The sequence below is a fragment of the Balaenoptera acutorostrata genome, chromosome 15 (genome assembly GCF_949987535.1).
Source record: "Balaenoptera acutorostrata chromosome 15, mBalAcu1.1, whole genome shotgun sequence".
Lineage (NCBI taxonomy): Eukaryota > Metazoa > Chordata > Mammalia > Artiodactyla > Balaenopteridae > Balaenoptera > Balaenoptera acutorostrata.
This window is the reverse complement of record NC_080078.1, coordinates 45,908,814-45,934,605: the sequence shown is the minus strand read 5'-3', so window position 1 is coordinate 45,934,605 and position 25,792 is coordinate 45,908,814. Positions and strand designations below refer to the sequence as shown.

Here is a 25,792-nt window from a genome sequence, read left to right as displayed (position 1 = left end):
AGTATTTGTCGTTTTGTGACTGGCATATTCCACTCAACATAAGGTTCATCCATGTTGTGGGAGGTGACAGGATTTCCTTCCTTTTAAGGCTGAATAATATTCCATTTTATTGATGTTTTCTTTATCCTTTCTTTTGTAATGGACATTTGGGTTGCTTCCACCTCTTGGCTGTTGTGAATAATGTTGCAGGGAACATAGGAGTGTAGATAAGTCTGAGATCCTGCTTTCAGTTCTCTGGGGTGTATACCTGGAAGTGGAATTTGCTGGATCATATGGTAATTCTATTTTTAGTTTTTTGAGGAACCTCCATACTGTTTTCCACAGCAGCTACACCATTTTACATTCCTACCAAGAGTGCCCAAGGGCTCCAATTTCTCAACATCCTCACCAACACTTGTTGTTTTCTGTTTTTTGTTTGCTTGTTTTTTTTTATAGTGGCCATCCTAATGGGTGCAAGATAATATCTCACTGTGGTTTTGTTTTGTGTGTACCTAATTAGAGATGTTGAGCACTTTTCATGTGCTTGGCCATTTGGTGGCCATTTGTGTATCTTCTTTGGAGAATTGTCTATTCAAGTCCTTTGCCCATTTTTTTAATCGGGTTACTGGTTTTTGTTGTTGAGTTATAGGAGTTCTTTACTTGTTCTGACCATTAACCTCTTATCAGATGTATGATTTGCAAATTATTTTCTCCCTTTCTGTATATAGGTTGCCTTTTTACAGTGTTGATTGTTTTCCTTGATGTGCAGATTCTTAAGTTTGATATAGTACCATTTGTCTATTTTTACTTTTGTTGTCTATGCTTTTGGTGTCATATCTAAGAAATCGTTGCCAAATCTAACATCATGAAACTTTTCCTGTTTTTGTTTTTTAAGAATTTTATAGTTTAGATCTTATGTGTAGATCTTGAATCCATTGTGAGTTCATTTTTGATTACGGTGTAAAGTAAGGGTTGAATTTCATTCTTTTGCATGTGGATATCCAGTTTTCCCAGCACCGTTTATTGAAGAGATTGTCTTTTCCTTATTGTGTGGTCTTGGCCATTTGGAAAATCATTTGACCACATATGCAAGGGTTTATTTCTGGGCTCTCAAGTGTGTTCCATTGGTCTCTGTCTGTCTTTATGTTTTTTGGTTACTTTATTGATTTTTAATTTCCTTTTCTTCTCTGTCTCATTTTTTGTCTCTTTATTTGGGTACACTTAATAGAAGATGTATTTTGTCCTTGTCTTCCAGTGTTGCCATTGAATTTTTTATTGTGATTATCATATGTCAATGTCAGGAAACCTCCCTTGGTGCCTAATCATCCGTATTGTCCAGTAGTCTATCTTGTTGCATGATTTTAATGTTTTTCCTTCATCTCCCTGGGGATATTAGTTTCTCTCTCTCTCTCTCTCTCTCTCTCTCTGCATGTGTGTGTGCTTGTGTGCATGTCTTGGGTTACTCCCCTCTCCCCTCCCACATGTATCACCCTCCAAATCAGTGCCTTCAGCTTCCAGCAAATGGGGGTGTGTGAACATCAGGATTCTGAGCCCCATTCAGACTTATACATGACCCCTGAGACCTTCCATCGTTCCAAGGTGTTTAGAGTTTCCAGTGACTTGTCACTTGAGCCCTTTTCTGGGACTCCGGAGTCCCGGGGAATCCACGTGCATCAGCGTGACTCCAGTGCGGTGGTCGTGGTACAGACCTGAGCCCGGGCTGTATTTCCCAGATGAAGGTGCCCTTGGAGTTTTTCCAAGCCTTCCTGGCCCATCTCAGCACTGAGGTTTGTCATGTGGTATCTCAGCTACAAAAAGACCCCCCCCCCCAATCCTGGGGCTAGAGGAGGGCGAATTCCATAGGGCACACATGACCAGAAGCAGTGCCTCCTTTCTCCCAGTGTTTTTCCCAGGACTTTGAAAGCAAAGCATGGACCTTATCTTGGATGGGGGTTAGGAAGTGTCCTAGCAAATGGCGACTGAAAGATCTTTTTGCCTGACCTGTAGAATGCTGGGCCTGAGTCACACCACTAGCCTGTACCTGGATGGCCAGAGACGAATCACCTGCTGTCTTGAGACAGTGTCTCAGATTTCTGGGGATGAGGGAAAGGAGAGGAAAAGAAGTGTTCCTGAGTGGTCAGGAACTGAACTGTGTGTTGGGCAAAGCTGGCATGACCGAGGGGATGTGGGCTGAGTGTGCAGGGTCCTCGCCCCTGAATCAGCCCTTGCATGGAGGCAGGGGTCGGGGGGAGGCGGCAGACCAGCAAGTTCTCTCAGGAGGGGGCTGGCTTGTCATTGCTCCTGGGAGGGCCCTCGGTGCCCTCTGACCTCCAGCCTGAGTTCTGCCCAAGACCGGAATCCTGGGGCAGAAGTTCGGGCAAGTGTGCCAGGCATCCAGCAGGCCCTGTGTGTATATGTATAGAGAAAAAGTAGAATGTATATTTGCCAAAATATTAAAATGATTTTTTTTTCAGGTGGTGAAATTTTGGATGATTTTCTTTCTCTTTACACTTATTTCTTTTTTTCTGATTATTCTGTAATAGATACTTTTTTACAGAACAATGTAATTCTGGTTCTTTGAGCCAGTGAAGGAGAACGAACCCCGTGGGAACACGTTTCTGGCCTCTCCTGATTTCCTCCAGCCTCACGTGTCCTGAGACAACCCTGGTGCCCCTTCCCACACGCCAGCTCCTCCCCTGCCCTGGGCCACACTGCCTGGCGCATTGGGACCGTGGAGGGAGGTGGGAGCGGCAGTCAGAGGGCACCGTTGTCTTCTTCTCCCTTCATGCAGCCTGCGATGGGATGGACGAAGAGGAAGAGAGCCACTATGTCTCGCAGCTCAGGGATGTCTACAGCAGCTGTGACACCACGGGGACAGGCTTCTTGGACCGGGAGGAGCTGACCCAACTCTGCCTGAAGCTTCATCTGGAAAAGCAGCTGCCCGTCCTTCTGCAAACACTTCTCGGAAACGACCACTTTGCCAGGGTGGGTAACTTCATTGACTTCATTCTCACAAAGAAAAGCACAGAGAACATGTGGTTATAGCTGCTGGCATCTGAGAAATACCAATTGACTGGAGATACTCATCAAAGGAAAGTTAGGAGGAAATGGGGTGCTATTTTTCCTTCTGTGCAACATCTGTGTTGTAGAAAGAAGTTCCTTAAGATTGCTTTTTTAAAGCATAGTAACTTCCAGAGATTTGTTTTTGTTCTGTTTTTTCCGGAAAGATGCTTGGGTGATTCATCCGGGGAGTGGAAGGTTGGTATGGGTGATGCGTGTGGTTCACAAAACACAGTGATCTGTGCGCAGCTCACACACTCGGTCATTCAGAGGCAGCTTCAAAGTACCTCGAAGGCACATTGTCTCGTAAAATTACCCAGCGTGAAATTCATCCAGCAGCTGGACAGAACATTGCCCACTGCTGTTGCAGGAACCAAGGCTCCCTGTGTTCAGAGTGTATCTCTGTGAGTGTATCTATCCCAGATAGGAAGTATGCACTCAGAGAGTTCTTTTCTCTAGGAAATTCAAGGTCATCTAGAACGGTAGTCTGGAGCCTGGACCACAACTTGCTTTCCCGATTGAAACACTAAGAGGCTTCTTAGTGTTCCTGCTTCTTAAATGTGTCCAGATGTTAACATGTTCGTTTTAAAAACAGTGCCTGGAATTCCCTGGCGGTCCAGTGGTTAGGACTCCGGGGTCTCACTGCCAGGGGCCTGTGTTCGATCCCTGGTCAGGGAACTAAGATCCCGCAGGCCACATGGCGCAGACCAAAAAAAAAAAAACACCAGTGCCTGTAATCTTACCTTTGAAGGAAGGGCATTTTTTCCACAGAACTCAGTAAAACTGTTTTCATTTTGACTGGGAAAAAAAAATCTAGCTGCAAATATTCTGAGTTGGCTTTTGGGCAAAAACAAATGAAGAAGAACAACCAGAAACCCCTCCCTGCTGGCCTTGGGGGAGGGTCCGGGCGGATCTGACCTCCTGTTACTTCCCCCAAGGCCGTGTGGCCAGTGCTGTCAGCGGCCCTGCTCCCCCTGCGCGGAGGACCCAGCCTCACAAACCCCCTGCACCCTTCTCTGTCTCTTTACTCTGTTCCTGCTTTTTCTTTATGGACTTAAGAATCAGATGTGTTTTTGATAGATAATGTCCTAGCCCCTCTTGATATCACCTGGAATTGTATTTGGAGGCTAGATAAGCAAAAGGCACATTTGTGAAAATCAACACTCTGGTTAAAACAGCACAAACAGGGACTTCCCTGGCAGTCTAGTGGTTAGGACTCTGCACTTCCTCCACAGGGGACACAGGTTCAATCCCTGGTCAGGGAACTAAGATTCTGCATGCCATGTGTGGCAAAAACAAAACAAAAAACAGCATAAACAGATGGTTTCCTTGATGATTTTGGACAGTTTGGAAAACTCAAAACCGAAAGAATCACTTTTGGGCCCAGATTCATTGTAAGATGTATCATTCCCGGCCTTTCTCTGCTTTGTGCTTTGTCTGTGAGAAAGGGAGCGTGACCTTGAAACCCTGAGTTACGCTTGGAGGAAGGTCAGTGTTGGAGCAGCTGCAAAGGGAAAAGGGCTGTTACCATTCCTCTGCTTCATCCACAGGCGGGGGAGCGCACACAGCCAGCGTTTAGGTGGAACATTCTGTAGAGGTTTTAGGGACACCAGTGTCAAGCCAGAAGTATCCAGGTAGTTGTCACCATTTTCTGTGACAGAAACCAAATGGTGGAGATTTCAGGAAGTTTTGAAGAAAAACAAGATAAATCCTTTGTCCAGGAGAATGGATTGGCTTTCAATTCAAATATCGCATATTCAGTTTCCTTGCGGGAACCAACATATATGACACCACAGAAATGTTAGTCACTGATACAGTAATCCAGTTATAACAATGAAGAAACAGTATTATAATATCTGAATTAATAAGGTAATCTTTAATGCTATGAGGGTATGCTTTTTTTTTTTAAATTAATTAATTTGGCTGCGTCGGGTCTTAGTTGCGGTATGTGGGATCTAGTTCCCTGACCAGGGATCAAACCCGGGCCCCCTGCATTGGGAGCACAGAGTCCTAACCACTGGACCACCAGGGAAGTCCCAATATGCTTGTTTTTAATTCCTTTTTCCCGTTAAAGAAACATTATCAGGTCTAGTTTCAAGCCAGAAAGTTGACGTGGCCTAAGAGTCCTGTGACTTGGGAAATTTCCATGTACGTTTTGTTATTTCTCATGTTTCTTTACCAGTGGTGAGGCTCTTACCTCAAGTACTTTTAAATTTGGGTAGAAAGAGAATTTTCCTCTCAAAAAATAATTGATAACGTAGCGTTACTGAAAATAATTTTAAGGTTGAGAGTGATTCTTTTTTTTTTAGACATTTATTTTAATCATTTATTTATTTATTTTATTTTTGGCTGTGTTGGGTCTTCATTTCTGTGCGAGGGCTTTCTCTAGTAGTGGCAAGCGGGGGCCACTCTTCATCGCGGTGCGTGGGCCTCTCACTGTCGCGGCCTCTCTTGTTGCGGAGCACAGGCTCCAGACGCGCAGGCTCAGTAGTTGTGGTTCACGGGCCTAGTTGCTCCGCGGCATGTGGGATCTTCCCAGACCAGGGCTTGAACCCGTGTCTCCTGCATTGGCAGGCAGATTCTCAACCACTGCACCACCAGGGAAGCCCTGAGAGTGATTCTTGATCACAGGGTCCAGCCTCTTCATTTGTGAGGAGAGTCTGTGATCAAGCAGGGATGATGGTGTATCCTGTTGGGTCAAACACCTGATGCCGTGGGCTGGCCCTTCCTTCTTTTGTGAGCTGTGAAGGGAGAGGGCACAGAAGCACACACAAGCACAGTCAAAATGGTATCATATAAAACAGCAGCACACTCGGCAATCAGATTGCCTCCTGTTTGATGGATCAGAAGAAAGTCAGCTGATAAGTATCAATATTATCAAAGATACAAGAGAAATCTGAGATTGGATCAAACAAAATGGCCATTTCATTCTGCTCCCATGTAGTCAACAAGTACTTTTGAGCTCTTATTATGTGCGAGGCAACATCTAGAAGCTAGGAATGTAAAAATGAAAGCAATACAACTTCTCTCTTTGTGGAATGAAATCTATGCAAGGTTATTCATTCTAGTATTGATTCACATGGCAAAAGACTGGAAACAGCCTTTTGAATATGAGATTAGTTCAATACATTCTTGTAGATCCAAATGATGAAATGTATGCCTCATCCCTAAAAAAGAGGGAAGAGACTTCAGACATTGGCGTAGTGGCAGGTTAGCAAACTCAGGCCTACCTTCCAGTTAGTGCTACTAAAAAGGCCGAACAAAATAGAAAAAAACAAAAGATCTTGAAAATGGTAAAGAGCAAACAAGTCAGGGGGAATTACAACCTAAAAATCTATGCTAAGTCACGTATCGAGAGAAGTTAAGCTCAGCACACAAAACCCCATTTGCCCTGAGAATATTTTCTGGTCTTAAATAGCAACTGTGAAATTGATATGTCATTTGGGGGTTTTAAAGGGCCAGTGAAATGCATGTGTAAACACAGGCTCACCCAAGGAGAAACTGATGAACCAGCCCCCAGTTTAAGGGAGGATCCTGAGGGTGCACCTGTAAGGTAAAGATGTAGGGTAAGTGAATCAGCCGTTGTACTCTTTGCTGTCTGGGCTTGCGTGCGCTCAGGAGTCTAGATGACCTCAGGCCTTGCACTTAGATCAGGTGGTCCTGTACAGGCGGTGCCCTCAGGCACGTGGCAAAAGCAAACAGAATTCTTCTCTTGAGAAAGTTCCCTCATCCTGGGTGTGTAATTCTTCCTAAGTAATAGTCGTATACAACAACCAGCATACAGTCAAGGATAACTAGGCACAAAATAAAGATGAGCGAGAGCCAGAGAAACAACAGGCAACAGAAGCAGAGCACAAAGATGTGAAGTATTGGAATTACTGGGCAAAAAGTATAAGCCAACTATGGTTACTATGTTAGGAGAGATTTAAAAAAAACAAGCTTGAGGGACTTCCCTGGCGGCACAGTGGTTAAGAATCCTCCTGCCAATGCAGGGGTCATGGGTTCGATCCCTGATCCAGGAAGATCCCACATGCTGCGGAGCAACTAAGCCCGTGCACCACAACTACTGAAGCCCGCGCTCCCCAGAGCCTACGAGCCACAACTACTGAGTCCACATGCTGCAACTACTGAGCCCGCACACCTAGAGCCCATGCTCTGCAACAAGAGAAGCCACTGCCATGAGAAACCCGTGCACCGCAACGAAGAGTAGCCCCTGCTCGCTGCAACTAGAGAAAGCCCGCGTGCAACAACAAAGACCTAATGCAGCCAAAAATTTAGAAAAATTAAAAAAATTAAAAAAAAAAAAGCTTGAAAATATCCACAGGAAAGAGGTAACTCTAAAAAGTGACATTACAAATCTGAACAAAGAAACAAATACAACTTTTAAGAGTTTAACAGCAGATAAGACACAGCTGAAAAGAGCGCTCATCCAGGATGCAGCATGATGTTATAAAGAGAAGGTGAAGACCGGCGAACATCCCTTTGGTTGGAATCCCAGGAGGAAAAGAGTGAATGAGGAGGGATTTTGTGAACAGATAATAGCTAAAAAGTTTCCAAAACAGATTTAAGATTCCAAAAACCCATGGAATTCTGAGTAGCATAAATAAAAAGAAATCTACACCTGGCCATATTATTGTGAAACTGAAGGGAAACAAAGACATCTTAGAAGCAGCCAGAGATGGGTACACATGATCTCTCTGTATTTTTTCCCTACAACTGCATGTGAATCTATAATTATCTCAAAATGAAACATTTAATAATTTTTTAAAAAGCAGCCAGAGGAAAAAAGACATATCCTGAAAATCAGCCATAGTTAGATTGACAATTGCCTTCTCAGATGTGACAGTAGAAGCCAGAAGCCAATGGAGAGGTGTCTCCAATGTACTAAAAGAGGACTGGTGCCAACCTGAATCCCATACTCAGCAAGAATACCCTTTAAGGGGACTACCCTGGCGGTCCAGTGGTTATGACTCCGAGCTTCCACTGCAGGGGGCGAGGGTTCAATCCCTGGTCGGGGAACTAAGATTTCGCATGCCGCGAGGAGTGGCCAAAAAAAAAAAAAAAAAGAATACTCTTTAAGAACAAAGGTGAAAGAATGCATCTGTGAGAAGGTGAATTCTGCTCAGTTTTGATAGGATATAGAGGCAAACACATCCATTAGATATTTGTTGAGTATTTACAGTGTGTCACTGTGAGATCACATGCTAGTTGGGGAGACAGAAAATAAACAAACAAGTAATCTAGTGTCAGATCTGATACGTGTGTAACTGAGGCAGAGGTGCCCCCAAGCCAACAGCTGCGTTTAGTGCCCATCGGCAGCAACAGAATGTGCTCATTCAAGTTCTGTGCCAGGTGTGGGAAGCATGCTTGGACCTACAGCCCAGGCCTGCTTTTTCTGCACTTACTGGTGACAGTAAGCTCTTGTGCTAATTTCTTTCTGTGGGACTTCAGTAGAAGCACAGGTAGAGAAAAGAGCTGAAGAGTGCAGCTCAGTGAACATCCACCCTGAACACACCTGGGCTGCCAGCATCCTGCATCCCTCCTCAGGTGCCCTTGCGGTCCTTCTGCCTCCAACAGTTACCACTGTCCTGATGCCAACAGCATAGATTTGTTTGCCTGTTTCTGAACTTTATACAAGGGAAAATACACAGCATATGCTCAGTGTATACTCTCTGGTTCTTTTACTCCGTATTATGTCTGTGAGCTATACTCACACAATGTAGATATATTGTCTCTGTCGGTGGTTTGTTTTTTTTTTCCCCCTATTGTCATCTTTCGTTGTCTGACTGAATCACAATTTATTTACCCATTCTCTTTTTGGACATCTGGATCATTTCCACTAGTCTTTTAATAAATTATGTTTTTGCTGAAACAAAAAGCATTGATTGATAGTAAACTTTCAAGCTAAGGATGTGTACTGTCATTTTTAGGATAAACAATAAGAGAATGGAAATAGACTGTATAACTTATGAATTAATAAGGGGAAAAATGAAGTCCTAAAAGAAAATCAGTAAATCCAAAGAGAGGAAAGAAAGGAGAAAAAGCAAGCAGGTCAAATTGAAAGCACAAATAAAATAGTAGATTTAAATCTAAATATTATGGAAAAACCCAAGCGAACTTTTTGGCCAACCCAATATATCAGTAACGACATTAAATGTAAAATGTTTCAGTTAAAAGATAAAGATTTTCAGACTGGGGGAAAAAAGTCCAACTATATACTGTTCATAAGAGACATGTCTAAAACATAAGGATATAAAAAGTTGACATTATTAAAAGTTTGGTTAAAAAAGCAAAGTTTGGTAAAAAGATATAACACGTAAATACTCCATAAGAAAGCTAGTCTTTGTGCTAAAAGCATTACTGAACTAAAGAGGGTCAGCATTTTATAGTGATAAAAGATTAAATTCACCAAGAGGATTTAAATGTATATTCTGTGACCCAGCAATCCCACTGTTAGGCGTATACTCCAAAGAAATGCCTAAGGACACATGTGTAACTGTTCAAAGCCGGGTTTTTTTCTTGTTTTTTTTAAAATAACTAAACCCTGGAAACAATGGGAATATCCACCAGCAGGAGGGTAGATTAATAAATTGTTGCTCGGTTACACCGCAGAGCAGAGAAAATGGGTGGACCAGGCACAGCAAGTTACATGAATATTACAGAAGTAATATTGAGTCTAAGACACAAAATAGTATATACACATGATTCCATTTAGATCAAATTTAAAAAGAGGCAAAAGTAAACTGTATTGTCTAGGGGTGCATGCAAATGAGGTATAAAAGCAAGGATGTTATTAGAGTCAGAGTAGGGGCCGGGGGATTTAATCAGGAAAGGAACCGTGGTGGAGGGCTCGCCCAGGTGCTGCCGTTTTCTCTTTCTTGGTGGGTGGTGAGAACGTGGATTTTTCTTTTTCTTTATGTGTTAATGTTTGTGGTCATCAGACACCTCTTTTCTACACTGCTTTCTAATTATGTGGTCTGATTTACTTTTACGGAGTTGTTAATAGTGTTTTTTGGTGATGGGGTTATGGTTCACTTTTACTTGCCTTATTACATCTTCAGTTCTTTTAAATCTTAAGTAAATATTTGAAAAAATGAATGTCCTCAGTGCTGAAGGCAACATAAGATCTTCCATCTGAGAAAACCCAAAAGGCCAGGGTGTTACGTATGTGACCTGTAGAAAGTAGCGTTGACCTCTCTTCTCAAATCCACAGGTTAACTTTGAGGAATTTAAGGACGGTTTCGTGGCCGTCTTGTCATCACAGGCTGGCGTCGGCTCCTCAGATGAAGACAGTGGGTCTTTGGAGCCAGGTAAGAAGCCTGCCCGGTCTCTGTTACATCTCTTCCCGTGATTCCGTGACTTCTGGAGTATGATGTTCTCACCGAACGACGCAGCAGATCTGTCTCTGCCAAGCTGCGTAGACTGGAACTGACGTTTGGGTTTTTTCTTCTTTTGCTTCCTTATTTGTAAAATGGTGTTGTAAGGGGAAGACTCTTTTGTTCTCCTCTACAATATACACAATCCTCTGAATATACTGGCACTTCTGGTCACCAGATATATGTGGTTTTTCCCACACCAGGCTGTTTTGCAACACCAGCTGGGTGTCCTACAGTTCAACTCTGTTCTGACACCGTCTACCTGGACACGGCGTCAGACCCCACAGGGGAAGGGCTCAGCCCCCCAAGACTGCACCCTCTTCAGACAACCATCTCAAATCCAGGTTGTCACCTGTGCTTCTGACCCACCTGTTATAGATCAGAGGCTCCCACGACCTCCTCGGGTTCAATTAATTTGCTAGAGCAGAACCCAGGGAAACCCATTTGCTTACTGGATCACCAGTTTATTACAAAAGGATATGACTCAGGATAAGAGATTTGTGGGAAGGGCTTGTGGGAAGGGGCTCGGAGCGCCCATGCCCCCTTCAGGCCTCACTCTTCCCCAGTCTGCACATGTTCACCAACTAGGAAGCTCTCAGAACCCCGTCCTTTTGGGTTTTATGGAGGCTTCATTACACAGACACGACTGATCAAATGATTGGGCATCGGGGATTGAACTCAACATCCCTGGAGATCAGGGTGTGGGGCTGAAAGTTCCAACACTCTGATTACATCGTTGGTTTCCATGGCAACCAGCCCATCCTGAGGTGTAGTTCCAAAAGTCACCGCATCTACATAAACTCAGGTGTGGTTGCTCTCATCGCTTAGGAAATTCCAAGGGTTTTAGGAGGTGTGCCGGGGATGGAAGACCAAATACATATTTATTATAAATCACAGTATCACAAATGTCAAGTTAATACCGCGTGCTGTCCTTACAGCATAGGGTGTTGACAAGATAAAGTGGGTGTTGGGGGTGGAAGCATTGCAGAATCAAAAGCGCAGGGCAGGTGTGAGGTGTTAGCCAGGCCTTGGAGGCTGGCGGAGCAGGCAGGATGCCACCAGCCGAGGCAGCCCTCAGCCTGTCTTCTGTCTCAGACACTAGTGCTCTGTGCTCCTAGGACCTGTGAGAATCCTGGTTTCTAGCAGGGCCAGTGGGACAAAGGTAACATTTCAGAACAAACGGAAGTGGTGGCTTTGGTCAGGAGGTGGAGGGAGGGTTTTGGAGGGAGGCCCGCTCGATGTGTGGACTGCGGGCTCCAGTCGGAAGGTGATGGCGGACACGCTCATTCGAAGCCGTGCTGGACCCTCGGGCTCGGCTGCTGCTGGCAGCACCTGATGCGCCCCGGCTGGTCACGGCTGCGTTTGACGAGTGTTGGGAAGGAGAGTGAAGTGGTAGTGGGTCCCTCCCTCCCACGTGGGGCAGGCGTTTGAGGAGTCTGCCCCGCAGCGGCCCCCCGGTCTCCTCCTGGACCCCGGGCAGGTCCTTGGTTGGGAGCAGGTGCACGATGATCTGGGCACCAGGGGTACCGTGAGGGAGGCTTTGTGTGCCAGGCTTGGAGCTAATGGACCTTGTATGTAGATTCCAGTGACCCGTCCTAGAAGTCCTGTGGCTGCTCCTGCCTGTTATCAGGGGGTGGTTTGCAGCCTGGAGCCAGGCCCCGCCCCCGCCCCTGGGGCTGAAGTCAGCTGCCCCGCCCCCCTCCTGCTGGAGCCCTGATGCGGGGGAGGAGTCAGCCCGCGAGCAGCCCCACCGCCCTGCGGCTCACGTCATTGGCTGCTTTGTCTCCCACTTGTCTTCCTTGAGATGGGAAGAAGCCCACTTGCCTTTCCCGACTCAGGGTTTTGGAGTGTGATCGTGTGACCGTGGACGTGGATGTGCCCAAGAAAGGCCGCGCCCGTGTCACTGCCCCCCTCTCCATGCTGGAACACGTGTGCGTCTGTGGGGTGTGTCCTCACTTCCTCCAAAGACGGGAGAAGCTGTTTCAGGACTGGCGCTTTTCCGCACCAGTTCCGTTTTTTGTTTGTTTTTTTAAATTTTTTAATTTATTTAATTTTTGGCTGCATTGGGTCTTTGTTGCTGCTCGCGGGCTTTCTGTAGTTGTGGCGAGCAGGGGCTACTCTTTGTTGTGGTGCGCAGGCTTCTCATTGCTGTGGCTTCTCATGTTGCAGAGCACGGGCTCTAGGCACACAGACTTCAGTAGTTGTGGCACGTGGGCTCAGTAGTTGTGGCTCGCAGGCTCTAGAGCACAGGCTCAGTAGTTGTGGCGCATGGGCTTAGTCGCTCCGCAGCATGTGGGATCTTCATGGACCAGGGATCGAACCCGTGTCCCTTGCATTGGCAGGTGGCTTCTTAACCACTGAGCCACCAGGGAAGCCCTCCGCTTTGTTTTGTGTTGTTTTTCTCTTCTTTTGATTTTCAGTGCTTTCCTCAATTACACGGTCGTAAGCCCACGTGAGGCGGCTCGGACGGGGCTTGTGCACAGAGGCAGGGCGCCGGGTGGCCCTGCAGCCACGCGTTGTGAGAGCCGGGGCGAGCCCTGCCCCGTCCTCCAGGGCCGGGCGCGTTTCAGTTTCTCACCGCAGCCACCTTCCCAGCCTCCCCCGTCCAGGGGCTTCATCCCTCCTTCCCCGGCCCTGTCCACAGTGTCGCTCTCTCCTGCTTTCTAATCTGTCTGCCAGTCCTTCCCACCGTCTCCCACCATGACTGGAAAAATGATTGGAGCTTTGATGCTCCAGGGATGAGCACGTCATCAGGGGGCCAAACGCCCCGGGGTTTTGAAGAACATCCCGCTTCCCCATCATTCGGCTCCTTTTAGTAAAGGCTGTTACAGAACATACAACCAATGTCTTTTCACTTGTAGACCTTGGGATTCTGCTCCTATAAATAAATACGCACACACAGGAGGCACAGCCGGGTGTCCAGCACAGGGCACCGTTGGCCTTGTGCTCTGCGGGCCGTCTGGGCAGCGGGTGGGGACTGGCCGTGACCCCCAGTGCCTCCCGCCGAGAGGCCACGGCTCTGTGTTCTGTGGGTGGTGGGAAGCTGCCCCCTTCCTATCATGATTTGCCACGTGGACACTCTTTTCTAGAGAAGCGTTTCTCTCTGTTGGAGGGAGGGGGGTGACACGTTTGGGGAACATTATGAAACAGCTGTGTGTTTTCTGGGCGTCTCATTCCTCTGAGGAAAGTGCTGACCTGCTGAAATGATGAAGAAATGGGGCCACGTCCAGGGCGGGTGGGACTCCGGACACGGACCAGGGCGGGGAACTCAGGAGGGGAAGGGCAGGAGCAAGGTCAAGCCACGGGGGGCAGACGTGGTGCTGGGTCACGACCTCCAGGTGAGCCGCGAGCGGGCCGGGCCGCTGGGAGGGCCCACGTGCGTCAGGCCCCTCCTCGTCTTCTGCAGCTGGTTTCCCAAATGTGCTGCAGCTGCCCACTCCCACCTCCCGTGGCTTTCCTTCTCCCGCACCTCCCCCCGCAGTAAAGGTGGGGAGCCTGTGTGCTGGCCCCTCCCCGCTGCGTGGGGCACTCAGAGCCTCCTGTTTCCTCCCTGCCAGGGCGTCCGCTCCCTGCTCTCCAGCAGCCCCGGGAGTTCCCACACGGGAGAGATTACAGGGCCGGGCAGCAGCCCTGGAACTCAGCAGCTTCCTCCCCAAACTCCTCCCTTGTTCCCAGTTTCTGTTGGTCAGTGGCATCACTGGCCAGGTGGGACCCAGCCTCCTCCTCTGATGGTCCCAAGGTCAGGGGCTGCAGAGTTGGTGCGGAGGAGAGAAGGGAGGTGGTACTCGGCCTTAGGAAGCGTGACGCATCTGTGTGAAACGGTCCTCAGTTTTCCTGACCTGGCCTTACTTCCTTGGATCCTATCCCCCAACCTGCCCGTTCTGGTTGCTTCCTTCTGAACCTGTGTCCTCTCCTGGCCGTGGCCCACGTCGCCCTCCCCAGTCTCTCTCTGGCTGCCCAGATTCCCTACAGAGTCAGCACCATTTCTTCTCTGCCTGCGGGGTCCCCACTGCTCTGCAGACGTGGGCAGGTAAGGAGGGAAGAAAAGTGCAAGGGGTTTATTAGGGCTTATGGGATTCTCATGAATCCCAAACTAAAATGCACTCCTGCCTCTGTCCCAGACTTTAGACCCACGTGGAGTCTGAGGCTCCCCAGCTATGCTGAGGGCCTTGCCTACCGCATCCCGTCCGGGGGGCGGGGGGGTCCTGTAGTGAGGGGGGTGGGTGGGACGTGACCTTCTGGTCTCTAGAGCAGTATGTTGCTGGATTATTGGAGGCTTTTCTCCTTGTGTAAAAAGCTAGATTTTTGTATTAGTCTTTTATTGCATAACAAAAGCGTATTTTGCTTGGAAACATTTAAACAGCACCTAGAGTTTAGGATGGAAAGTCCCTGCCTCCCAGCCTGGCTGTCTCAGCCCCAGCCCCGCTGTCGACCGTTCCCTGTGTTCTTCCAGGCGTTTTCCGTGTGTGTCCCTGAGAGCCACGCTTTGCGCCCAAACCTGCACCTTCGTAAAGGGCATCTTGGCAGCACGTGTGGGCCCAGAGGCTGTTTGAGAGAACACCTCCCATTTTCATTCCAGGTGCCCCCCGGGCCGTCCCCCCAAAGTACGTGAGCGGCTCTAAGTGGTATGGCCGTCGGAGCTGGCCCGAGCCCTGCGACGCTGCAGGTGGAGACCAGTGTCTACCGGAGCAGCCTGCCAGGCCCAGTGTGAGAAGCCAGCTCCGCCGCTCCGCGTCCCTGGAAAGTGTGGAGGTGGGTCGACCCCCCCTTTGCCCTCCCCCAAGTACGCACACCTCCCCCATAGTCACTGCTCACGTGACATGATACGGGAAGATGGGAGGGGGCATCTATCTCATCGCCAGAGCACTTTGGGAAGTGACATTTAGTTTTAAGATGTCTCTGGGTCTCGCTGTCTGCAGGGAAACTCTGGCGTCCTCCTTCAGACACGGGGGCCATGGAGAATCCCCCGCTCACCACTACCCCCCTCCCCTGGCACTGCCAGAAGGAGAGGAAGGTTAATCAGCTGAGGATAGAGAAAGCAGCACTGGGTGTGACCACCGCTCACCCTCCACAACCTGGCGGGCATGTCATGCCAGATGCCTCCGGGGACCCCAGGCTCCCTGAGCTGTCCACCGCAGGAGCCTCGAGGGCTTTGTGTCAGGAAGGATGTCCACGGGGCAGATCCACACCCCACGGGTTAACCGTGGCCCGTTGGACCTGTTTTCGGGGTTCCAGAAGATTCCTGGCTCCTCCCCATGATGTCCACCTCTGTCTGATGAGGCTCTAGGGGGGCTTCCCTTTAATAAGACAGCTCTGGGCCCCCATATTAATTGTTTATATTTTCAACATTTGTTGAGGCCAATAGGAAAAGCAAATAAATATGTATTTAGATCCTGGAGTCGCTTCTCTCAGGGATGTGCTGCACTTGGGCGGCACCAATAAATCCTAGGCCTTTGCTGCTTTATTCTCTCTCTTAAATTTGGCCCCAGGGATGGAAGGCTTCACATGTCCGCGCCATCTCTGTGGTGCCGTTCTGCTTCTTAAAACCATCTTTGATCCCCAGAACTAGGACCCAGGGGTGCTGCCTTTAGGGTTGTCAGCAGGTTGAATGCATTAGAAAAATGAGATATACCACCTGCCCCCAGAGCTCCAGCCTCAGTTCAGCGCCGGTTCCAAGTGCTGAGTCCTGGTCAAGCCAGCGTTCCTTCCAAAATCAGAAGCAGACTTTGACTTTGTGGTCCGTGGACACGGTCACAGAAGCATGAGGTTTTACTGGACTTCTTGGTGGCCCAGCCCCTTGGGCACTGGGCACTGAGGTCTCAGCAGATCACCTGCTGTCTCCGGAGCACCTGGGGGCCAGAGACCTGCTCTTCCTTGACTGTTGCCGACAGACATGGGTGATGAGGGGCGGGATGCAGAGGGTGCCGAGTGCAGGCCGCAGCGTGCGGTCCGAGGGAGGGAGCTGGTGTGCGCGGGGCCTCGTGGCTGACCACCAGGGCTGCCCTGTGGGCTGGGGCTCCCCTTCCTCAGGTGTCCCCCCCCCCCAGCCCCACCAGACCGTTCTGCTTGTTCCCGGTGCTCTGTCCGCTGCCCTTTCCTCTGGGGACTCACACGTCCTTTTCTTTCTGTTTTTCCAGAGTCTCAAGTCCGATGAAGAAACCGAAAGTGCGAAGGACCCTCAGAATGAGTTGTTTGAAGCACAAGGTAAAGCCTGGCCTTGTGGTCGGTGCCACCTTTGGCCAGTGCTGGGCTGCCAGGCAGCGGGCCACCAGCCAAGGACAATTTCCTGGGAAGTGCCCAGTGTGGGTGGTGTCCCTGGGGGGCCCTTCTCCTGGGGGCAGGGTCCCAGCTCTGGGAGACCCCTGAGGTCAGACCCTCGGGCGGGGGGCCGCTGGCTAAGGGAGCAGCTTCACGGTCTGGGAGGACCAGCATGACCCCAGCCGGCAGGCGTGGGCCTGGGGACTCTTTCCTGAAGCTCCCAGCATGGGCCAGCAGCCTCCCCGCCACCTGGGGCCCTATCTGCTCCGAGTCGAGGGTAAGATGTGGTTCTGGTCCTGGAGAGCCTGACGGAGCACCTGGAAGGCAGCCGCAGGCGTGCTTAGCAAATCTGGGTGCATCAGCACATGGGTCTGCAGGTGCCTTAAGGACGCCTCCCACGGGAGTGTGTCACAGGGCAGAACGTGCAGGAACATGGCTCGAGGGCGAGACCCGAGCTGACCTTGAGCTTCTCCTGAGTGAGAAGTCTGCACTGGCACTGAGCATTATCCAGACTGGGGTCCTTGGGGGCTGAGGCTCTTGGCGGCTCAGCATTGAGCTTGGTGACGTCAGGGGAATGACCAGAGTGCCTGTGCTACTGGACGAAGCAGATGGACGCTTCTGTGTCCGGAAGAGCAGCCAAATCATGTCCTAAATTCCCTGGACTCAGTGTAAATCTAGGGGACGAGAGGAAGGGCTCCTGGGGAGGTTATTCACCGAGTCATTTCGGACTCTGCCCAGAGACAGGTTGGAGTTCTTCTTTCCCCCCAGGTTAGAACTGACACTGGTGTGTGAACAGTCATATCAGACCTCAGAGGACTTAAATAAGTCCTCTGCCAGCCATGAGAATACACCCCGGTGTCAGAATTGCTTTTCTGTTGTTACGTAGAACTTTCAGATGTTTTAAGCTGGAAGGGATCTCAGAGGTGGCCCTTTCCTTGTGTTTTCCTCAGCCCAACCCACAGCATCATTCGTGAGCACACAGGCCCTAGCTTTCCTTGGCAGAGTGGCTTTCTGATCGTTAGTTGGGTTATCAAAGTAACGCCAAGGTGGCTCCTCTCCTGAAAACTCCAGACCACTGGCCGAGAGCCCAGGTCTGGTCAGGTGCAGGCAGCCCTCTTCCTGTGTTGGGCTGGGTGGTGTGGCCTGGGCGTGGAGGGGACTCTGCTTTGAAGCCTCGCGCATCCGAGGAGAGCTCCTTGTGGGCACCCCCAAGGTCTGTCCTCTTCTAAAGTGTGTTTCTCTGGCAAAGCTTCGGAAACCTCAGTAAGCCACCTGGCTAAAGTAGAAAAGTTATGAAACCTGGCCATCTGTCATCCAAACTCACCGAGGTGTCTTTGCATCTCAAAGACACCTGTGCCTCCTGCTGTGAGGTGGTGTGGAGAACACCGCCCACCTTGGGACGTTTTTGCCAGAAAGAAAAAGAAAAAAGATAAAACTGAACCTGTAGGGGTAAGATGGGAATAAAGACACAGACCTACTAGAGAATGGACTTGAGGATATGGGGAGGGCGAAGGGTAAGCTGGGACGAAGTGAGAGAGTGGCATGGACATATATACACTACAAAATGTAAAATAGGTAGCTAGTGGGAAGCAACCGCATAGCACAGGGAGATCAGCTCGGTGCTTTGTGACCACCTAGAGTGGTGGGATAGGGAGGGTGGGAGGGAGGGAGATGCAAGAGGGAAGAGATATGGGAACATATGTATATGCATAACTGATTCACTTTGTTATAAAGCGGAAACTAACACACCATTGTAAAGCAATTATACTCCAATAAAGATGTTAAAAAAAAAAAAGCTTATAGTCTAGCAAAGGCAATAAAACATGCTCACATATAACAACAACAAAAAAAACTGAGCCTGAATCCAAACTAGGCTTTGATGCTAACTTCCGGTTTACAGACGATGTTAGTGATGGAGGGATGCGAGGGCAGAGTGGGGCAGGCAGTGAGGTGCTCGTGATCGAAAGACTCGAGAGGAATAACCACATGCACAGGGAGGGTTCTGTGTTGATACTGATTCAAAGAAATCAACTGTCGGGAGACTCTTGAGAGAGAGCTGGGTAAATCATTGTTGGTTTGCAGGGTGATAGTGGCATTGGGATCAGCAATACACACGAAACACACAGGGGTGAGAACACGGCAGCTGGAATTTGCTTTCAAATACTTGGGCAAGAATAAACGGGGGTAGATGTGGCCGGCTGCCCAAGGGACAGGACCACTGGCCTTTGCTGGACTGTGCTCTTTACTTTGGGTAGGTCTGAAGAGTTTCTAAAAATTAGTTTTTTAATCCCGGCCTTTTTATCGTAAGTACAAACCTTGCAGCTGTGCTGTCAGTGCTGTGGCTTCGCAGGTTCCCTTCAGAAAATGCTTTCTGGGACTTCCCTGGTGGTCCAGTGGGCAAGACTCCGTGACCCCCATGCAGGGGGCCCAGGTTCGATCCCCGGTCAGGGAACTAGATCCTGCATGCTGCACCTAAGACCCGGAGCAACCTAAATAAATAAATATTCTTTTGAAAAAAGAAAATGCTTTCCCCACAGGCAGCAGATTCCTCCACTTGATTGTGAAAATTTGCATAGAACGAAAGTGGAAGAATTGTACCGTGAGCGCTGTGCACCCACCACCTAGATTCCTCCTTTGAAGCTTGTCTCTCACATGTGTCCATGTGCCTGTCCCTCTGCCCATTCATCAGTGCATCCGATTTCAGAGTAAATTACAGCCTTGGTATGTGTGCCCCGCTTCAGGCCAGCTGCCAGCCTGGGGTTCCGAGGTCTTCGGGAGCCTCCGGAAGCCCTGCAACTCCTCCTTCGACACCCCCGAGAGCCGGGTCCGGGGCCTCTGGGAAGAGCTGGGTGTGGGCAGCAGCGGTCACCTCACCGAGCAGGAGCTGGCCCTGCTCTGCCAGAGCGTCGGGCTCCAGGGCCTGGAGAAGGAGGTGAGAGAGGGTGGGGTGGACCTCCCTGATGGGCTGGGTCTTTGTGGTGGTCATGGCTGGTGCTGGGCCTGGAAAACCCCTTCACCGTCAGACACTGATTCAGTTGTCACCTTCTGGTCTCACATCCTGTGCTGACTCCCAGGGCTTGTGTTGAAGGTCCGTCTCTGGCCGCCTTCACGCAGGATCCTCCTCTGCCGGGAGCACTCCTCCCCCACCCGTCCTCAGTGGCCCAGATCTGCCACCCAGCCCAAGTGTGGTGCCCGCAGCGTCTGGCTACGCTCCCAGCAGCTGTATTCACCCCTTTCCTCCTGCGGGGGCCAGGGGAAGAGGAGGGCAGTATGATGGGACAGGCCCCTCCTTACCGAAGTGCCCTCAGCCCCGCCCTTGCTGACCCTCAACTGCTGGGGGCCCGGGCCATGTTCCATACGTACATGTCCCTCCATCCAGCAAGCTCCTGGCACGGCAGACACGGGATGGGTGTGTGTGGGTTTGGGGAAGCGCAGGTGGCCATTCACAGCAGGATGGAAACTGACCATGTGTGTGGATTTCACAAGCCAGAGCCGGGAGACCACTGTTTGGATAGGACAGCGAGCTGCCTGCTTGGGGAGGGTGGGGGCCAGGCCTGGGTGGGGTGGGCACGGCTGCAGTGGGAGAGCCTCTGAGCAGATGCTTGGGGGCTTTTATTTAGGAACTTGAAGACCTGTTCAACAAGCTGGACCAAGACGGCGACGGCAGAGTGAGTCTAGAGGAATTCCAGCTTGGCCTGTTCAATCATGGATCCCCTCAACTTTTGGAATCTTCCACACTTGTCAAACCGAGCGGGTCCTGGTCTCATCACCAGGTAAAATGGGACAATTAACTCTTGAACCCCAGAGCGACTGCCGTCACTCTCTGGCCTTCAGCATCTTCTGCAGGCCTGACTTCTCTGCCTGGTCCCCACAGAGGGGCCCAGGAGTTGGTCGGGGTGTGTACACACACGTGTGCTATGGGAGGCTGTGCAACCTTGGGCTGATCTGGCATTGCTCCTGCCTAGCTGTGTGTCACTGGTGAGCTACTCACCTTCTCTGAGCCTCAGGTTCCTTGTCTGTAAAATGGACACACCTACCTCATAGGGGTCTTATGAGGATTCCCTGGCAGTTCCTTGTTATGCCTCAATGTGGGGTACACTGTGTTCCAACACGAGCACCCCCTTTCCCTCCTCCCCGGAGGGCAGAGTCACTGACGGGTCCATGCCTTCCCCAGGATTAGCCTTAACAAGCATTCCTGGAGCTGTGCTCTCCCCATCCTGTATTCCTGAATTTTATCCTGTACGAGGCCAGCTGGAGGAGAGCAGATTTTAGGTGGTTATTTAAATTGTGATGTGCGGTGCATGTGGTTTCTCTCAATCCCAGGACAGTCAGGCTCCCTCTCCCACCACAGGGCACGGTTGTCCTGGGGAGTCTTGCTGAGGCTTCTTTGGCGACGTGGCTGATCCCGCAGTTTGTGGGCGGCGATGCAGGAACGGTGACCTTGTTCTCTGCTAGGCCAGGCGCGTCTGAGAGTCAGGTTTCTGCACCTGAAGCCACCGAGACAGGGAAGGAACCAGAAGAGATGAGGGATGGTGCCAGGCCACCTGAGGGCAGAGACCGCAGTGCAATCGTGCCCAGAGCCTGTGGGAGGGAGGGCCTCCTCCGAGGTACAGCGGCCCCCGTTCCTGCCCGGGAAGTGCTGACATGACCATGGGGTTGCGTCCTGTGCATGTGGATGCCAGCGTGACTGGAGTGGTGACGTGGGGCCTCGCACCTGGGCCCAGACAGAGATCCTCCTGCTCCATCAGGGGAACGGGTGGGCCTGGTGGTCTGGGGGGCCCCAGCTGCTGCTCCTTGTTCTGGCCCCGACTGCAGACGCGTGTCTGAAGGGCCCTGCCCTCCAAGGGGCAGGAAGCACAGCTGGATTCTTGCAGCACCTCGGCCTCACCGGTCAGCTTTCTGGCTGAGGGATTTTTTTGCCCTTGTCTTAAAACTCCCTGACCCTGAATCCTGAGGACACGCGTCCTCTGCTTGGGCCACCCCCACCCTCCTTCTGAAGCCCATCTTGGGTTTCTCTGCACAGACCAGGTTTCCCTCAGCAGGAAGCCATTAGTGGTTTGGGGAGAAATTACCTCGGGACCTGGCAGGCGCTGGGCGTCCCCTGCATGGCCTGGCGTAGACAGCGCTAAGCCCTGGGCTTGAGTCAGATCCTGCGGGCGCCCCATTCCCTGGAGCAGGAATCAGCGCTGTTCTCAGGCCTCAGTGAGGCCACACAGGCGGGGAGGTCGGGGAGGGTGCATGAGGAGGCCACGGGGGCTCACAGAGCTTGTCCTGACGTGCAGGTCCCAGAGGAGGGTGGTGGCCAGACTACCACGTCATCCCTCGTGTCCGTGAGCTCGGGCCCGCGCCTCTTGTGCAGCGTGGACGACGGCACCGGCTTCGCCTTCCCGGAGCAGATCGTCACCCTATGGGCCCAGGAGGGGGTGCACAACGGCAGGGAGGTCTTGCAGGTTTGGACCGGTCGCGCACGGCTGCCCCAGCAGAGGCGTCTAGGTGGGCGGGGCCGCTGCCCACAGGGGAGGCTGGACGGAGTTTCCCCTGTCGCCCCCCGCAGACACAGGCCCTGTGTAGGGAAGGCCCATCGTAATACTTTTTTCTTTATTTTTTGATATTGAGATATAGGAAGTCTTAAAAACATAATAAGTAAAAAGCAGAGAAAACCACAGCCTGAAACAAATCCATTTGAAGGTAGGTTTCAGCATCTTAGACTCTCCCCCCCCAGTGCGTGTCAGCCCCAGAGCTGATCTGCTGACCTGGAGGAGGGACGTCTTAGTGGACACCACTGTCACAGACGTCCGAGCGTTTCTCCTCGCCCCGGACGAGCTCTGCGGGGAGTTCTTCTCCCCGTACTCGCCCTCTGACCTCCCTCCAGTGGTCGCGCACGAGGAGGCTTGTACTCTCCCTGGTCAGTCAAGTCCCCTCTGTGGGGACACAGGGCAGCCCTGGGGCTTTGGAGGGAGTTCTGCCCTGGGTGGCAAGTCAGGTGCACACAGGGCGGGCACAGCAAGGGAGGGGTGCTGGGGCAGGTGTGGCCAACTAGATGGGTTAGTTTCATTTCCGAATTTCACTTTCCGTTGTGCAAAAAAGCTTCAGCTCTACAGAAATCTATAGAATAATAAAGCCTGCCCCCCTCTGCTCCTGGTCTCCAGGGATGGCGACAGGTAAAGGTCTGGTGGGCATTCTGCGAGCTCTTCCCTGGCACAGGAAAGAAATGCATATTTAGACATTCCCATTTAAAAATTTTCTTTTGCAAAATTAGTGTCATACCGTATACCTTGCTAATTTACATTACGCTTTCCCTATTGTGGGACACGTACGTTTTTTTCCTGTTATGAATCTCGTCATGTGTAATGTACGTATACCCTCCTGCCCCTATGCTGGTATTTCTCGGTAGGGCGGATTCCTGAAGGTACGCATTTTACCTCTTGATAGCTTCTATTGTATTGCCTCCAAAAATGTCCTTATTGGCACAAACCAATAGAACAGGAAGGAGCAAGAAACCAGCCTTTAAGACAATCTGCCCGACTCCTCAGGCCAGACTCTCCTGGACCTAAGCTTAGCCGTTGCCAAGTCCCGCTGCCCAGCAGCCCGGGCAGAGCCCGACGCAAGGCCATCCCTGGACAGCTGGCCCACAGGACTATTCTGACAACCAGAGGCTGAGCCCGGACCACTGAAATGGGCCCCCGGGGAGGGCCAAGAGGAGAGGGGCTCATGGGGTTTTTTTGTTTGTTTTTGGTTGTGCCACACAGCACGTAGGATCTTAGTTCCCCAACCAGAGATCGAACCCGTGCCGCCTGCAGTGGAAGCATGGAGCCCATAACCACTGGACCGCCAGGGAAGTCCCAGAGGCTCATGGTTTTGAGATTCTCCCTAAGCCGCTGCTCCTGATTCCCTGCACTTGGAGGTGGGCTGGCTGCCGTCAGGATCTGGCCAGTGACGAGTCTCACGCTTGCCCCCGACACTTCAGGACTTACTCTTTTTACCGCTCTCTTGCTGTCACAGCATGTTTCCATTCCTTTAGCAACTGATGATTTTCCAGTTTGCTCAGGGTTTGATTCCATTGAATTGAGAGGCAGCGATGTTACTGAACTCCCCTGAGCAGGACTCTCCACCTGGCCCCCCAGGCGTATCTGTCCCCCTGACACGGGGTGGCTCTCGGGCGAGCTGGCAGGCAGTCGGGGTGTCCTGGCGCAGCAGGTCCATAACTGCTCACCTGTGACACTGGACGGGACCGCCAGCTGCCCTGAGCCCACCTGCAAGAGAGAGGTGTGTTCCCTGGGGGAGGAAGCCCGCTAGGCGAGCCCTGGCCTGGACGTGCTGGCCTCCCACACTCAGCTTCTCAGGACCTCACGCGAGTGTCTGTGGGACCACCGCCAGGGCTGCTCTGTGCGGATCCCTGACCTCCTCAGGAATCGGGAGCCGCGCAGCTGGGTGTTCCTAGCCTGGGGGCTCCAGGAGCCTGCCCTGTGGTCTTCCCGAGGCCCAGCAGGATGGGGAGTGGACCTCGTTGGAGGCTGGAGGCCTCCCCTCCCTGCCACGTGGGCTCCTCCCCAGGGCACCCTGAGCTTCCTCCCAGCGTGGCTCTGGCTTCCCCAGAGCCCCATCCAGGAGAGCGGAGAGGGGCCTCGGCCTCCCACGCCCTGGCCTGGGAAGCCACACACTGCCACCCTGGCACCATCCTGGGGGTTACGTAGGTCCATCCCGGTCAGCACAGCAGGAGTACGTGGGCATGAATGCCAGGAGGCGCCCACATTGTGCCACGTGGTTTTCTAATTGGAAAACTGCTGCTGGGACCACTTTCTGTCCTCTGCCCCCACCCGTGATTTCGTTGCTGAGAAGTGTGCGCTTGTGTCAGGACTTCAGCTTCCCAGTTGCTGCACACGCTTCAGCTGAGTGTCATTTCTCTCCAGAAGCACTCGCGGCCGTGGGGAAGGACGGAGATTCAAGTCTCCACCTCATAAGTTAAAGGAAGGGCCTCCGCGTGGGCCCTGCCACGTGCCTGCCCCGCCCGTGTGTCTGGGCCTTGTAGCCAAGGGCACCCATCGCTGAAAGAGCAGACGTGGCAAAACTGTTCTTACTGGGCAGCCAGCAGGATGGACGGGCGTTCCTGTCCTACTCTCTCTTTCTCTTATTATGGTAAAATAACGTAAAACAAAATTTTTCCATTCTTTTAACTGTACTTTTCCGAATCCCGAGGGTGAATGAGTGTGACTCTCTGGAATGCTGGGCTGTGGCTCGTCTCTCTCTGATAGATCGTGTGTCCACCAACAGAACCCCCATCTGTTCCTGTATCTGTTTGTATAGTTCAGAGACATATTAGTCAGGATTCTTTGAGTCTGAAATGGCAAAAACCCAAGTCAAACTAGCTTGGGCAGGAGGAGGACGTTAGGGACCTTCGTGGTCAGTCGGAGAAGGACGTTAGGCTCGGGGGTCCCAGCTCCGGGTGTTGTCTGGACTCTGCTGGCCTCTTGGGGGCCTTGGCCTCAGGTCCAGTCCCCTTGTGCAGCTCCCCAGGGCCCACGTGGTTTATGCAACACCTGCTTTCACAGGGAAAAAGCCCTTCTCTGGCCTCCCTATCAATCCCCAAAGTCCTCTGCTTGGGACATGCCCCCTTCTGTGTCTGTCACTTTGTCCAGGGAGGGGGACTCTGTCCAGCCTGGGTCATGCCCACCCTTGAGGCAGGGACAGTAGAGGGGAGAGCTCTGTATTGACAGGGAGAAGGAGGACCCCAGCATTGATGGGGACGGGGGGACCCTAGGGTTGACAGGGATGGGGGGACCGTAGTGGGGATGGGGGGACACTGGGGTTGACAGGGATGGGGGGACCGTAGTGGGGATGGGGGGACACTGGGGTTGACAGGGATGGGGGGACCGTAGTGGGGATGGGGGGACACTGGGGTTGACAGGGTTAGGGGTACCATAGTGGGGATGGGGGGACACGGGTTGACAGGGTTAGGGGGACCGTAGTGGGGATGGGGAGACACTGGGGTTGACAGGGTTGGGGGGACCGTAGTGGGGATGGGGAGACACTGGGGTTGACAGGGTTGGGGGGACCGTAGTGGGGATGGGGAGACACTGGGGTTGACAGGGTTAGGGGGACTGTAGTGGGGATGGGGAGAC

At 51.5% G+C, this 25,792-nt stretch overlaps 1 protein-coding gene across 2 annotated transcripts in view; it reads left to right on the top strand.

Moving 5' to 3' along the window:
• The window catches only part of NINL (ninein like), a 112,719-nt gene that overhangs the window by 49,971 nt on the left and 36,956 nt on the right, over positions 1–25,792 (top strand). For both annotated transcript variants that reach the window (XM_057529127.1, XM_057529126.1), the window contains 7 exons: positions 2,771–2,964; positions 10,253–10,349; positions 14,995–15,167; positions 16,553–16,619; positions 19,415–19,605; positions 20,294–20,446; positions 21,956–22,123. In XM_057529127.1, the coding sequence (XP_057385110.1) occupies positions 2,782–2,964; positions 10,253–10,349; positions 14,995–15,167; positions 16,553–16,619; positions 19,415–19,605; positions 20,294–20,446; positions 21,956–22,123 (1,032 nt within the window). In that variant the 5' untranslated portion in view covers positions 2,771–2,781. The remainder of the gene's footprint in view (positions 1–2,770; positions 2,965–10,252; positions 10,350–14,994; positions 15,168–16,552; positions 16,620–19,414; positions 19,606–20,293; positions 20,447–21,955; positions 22,124–25,792) is intronic.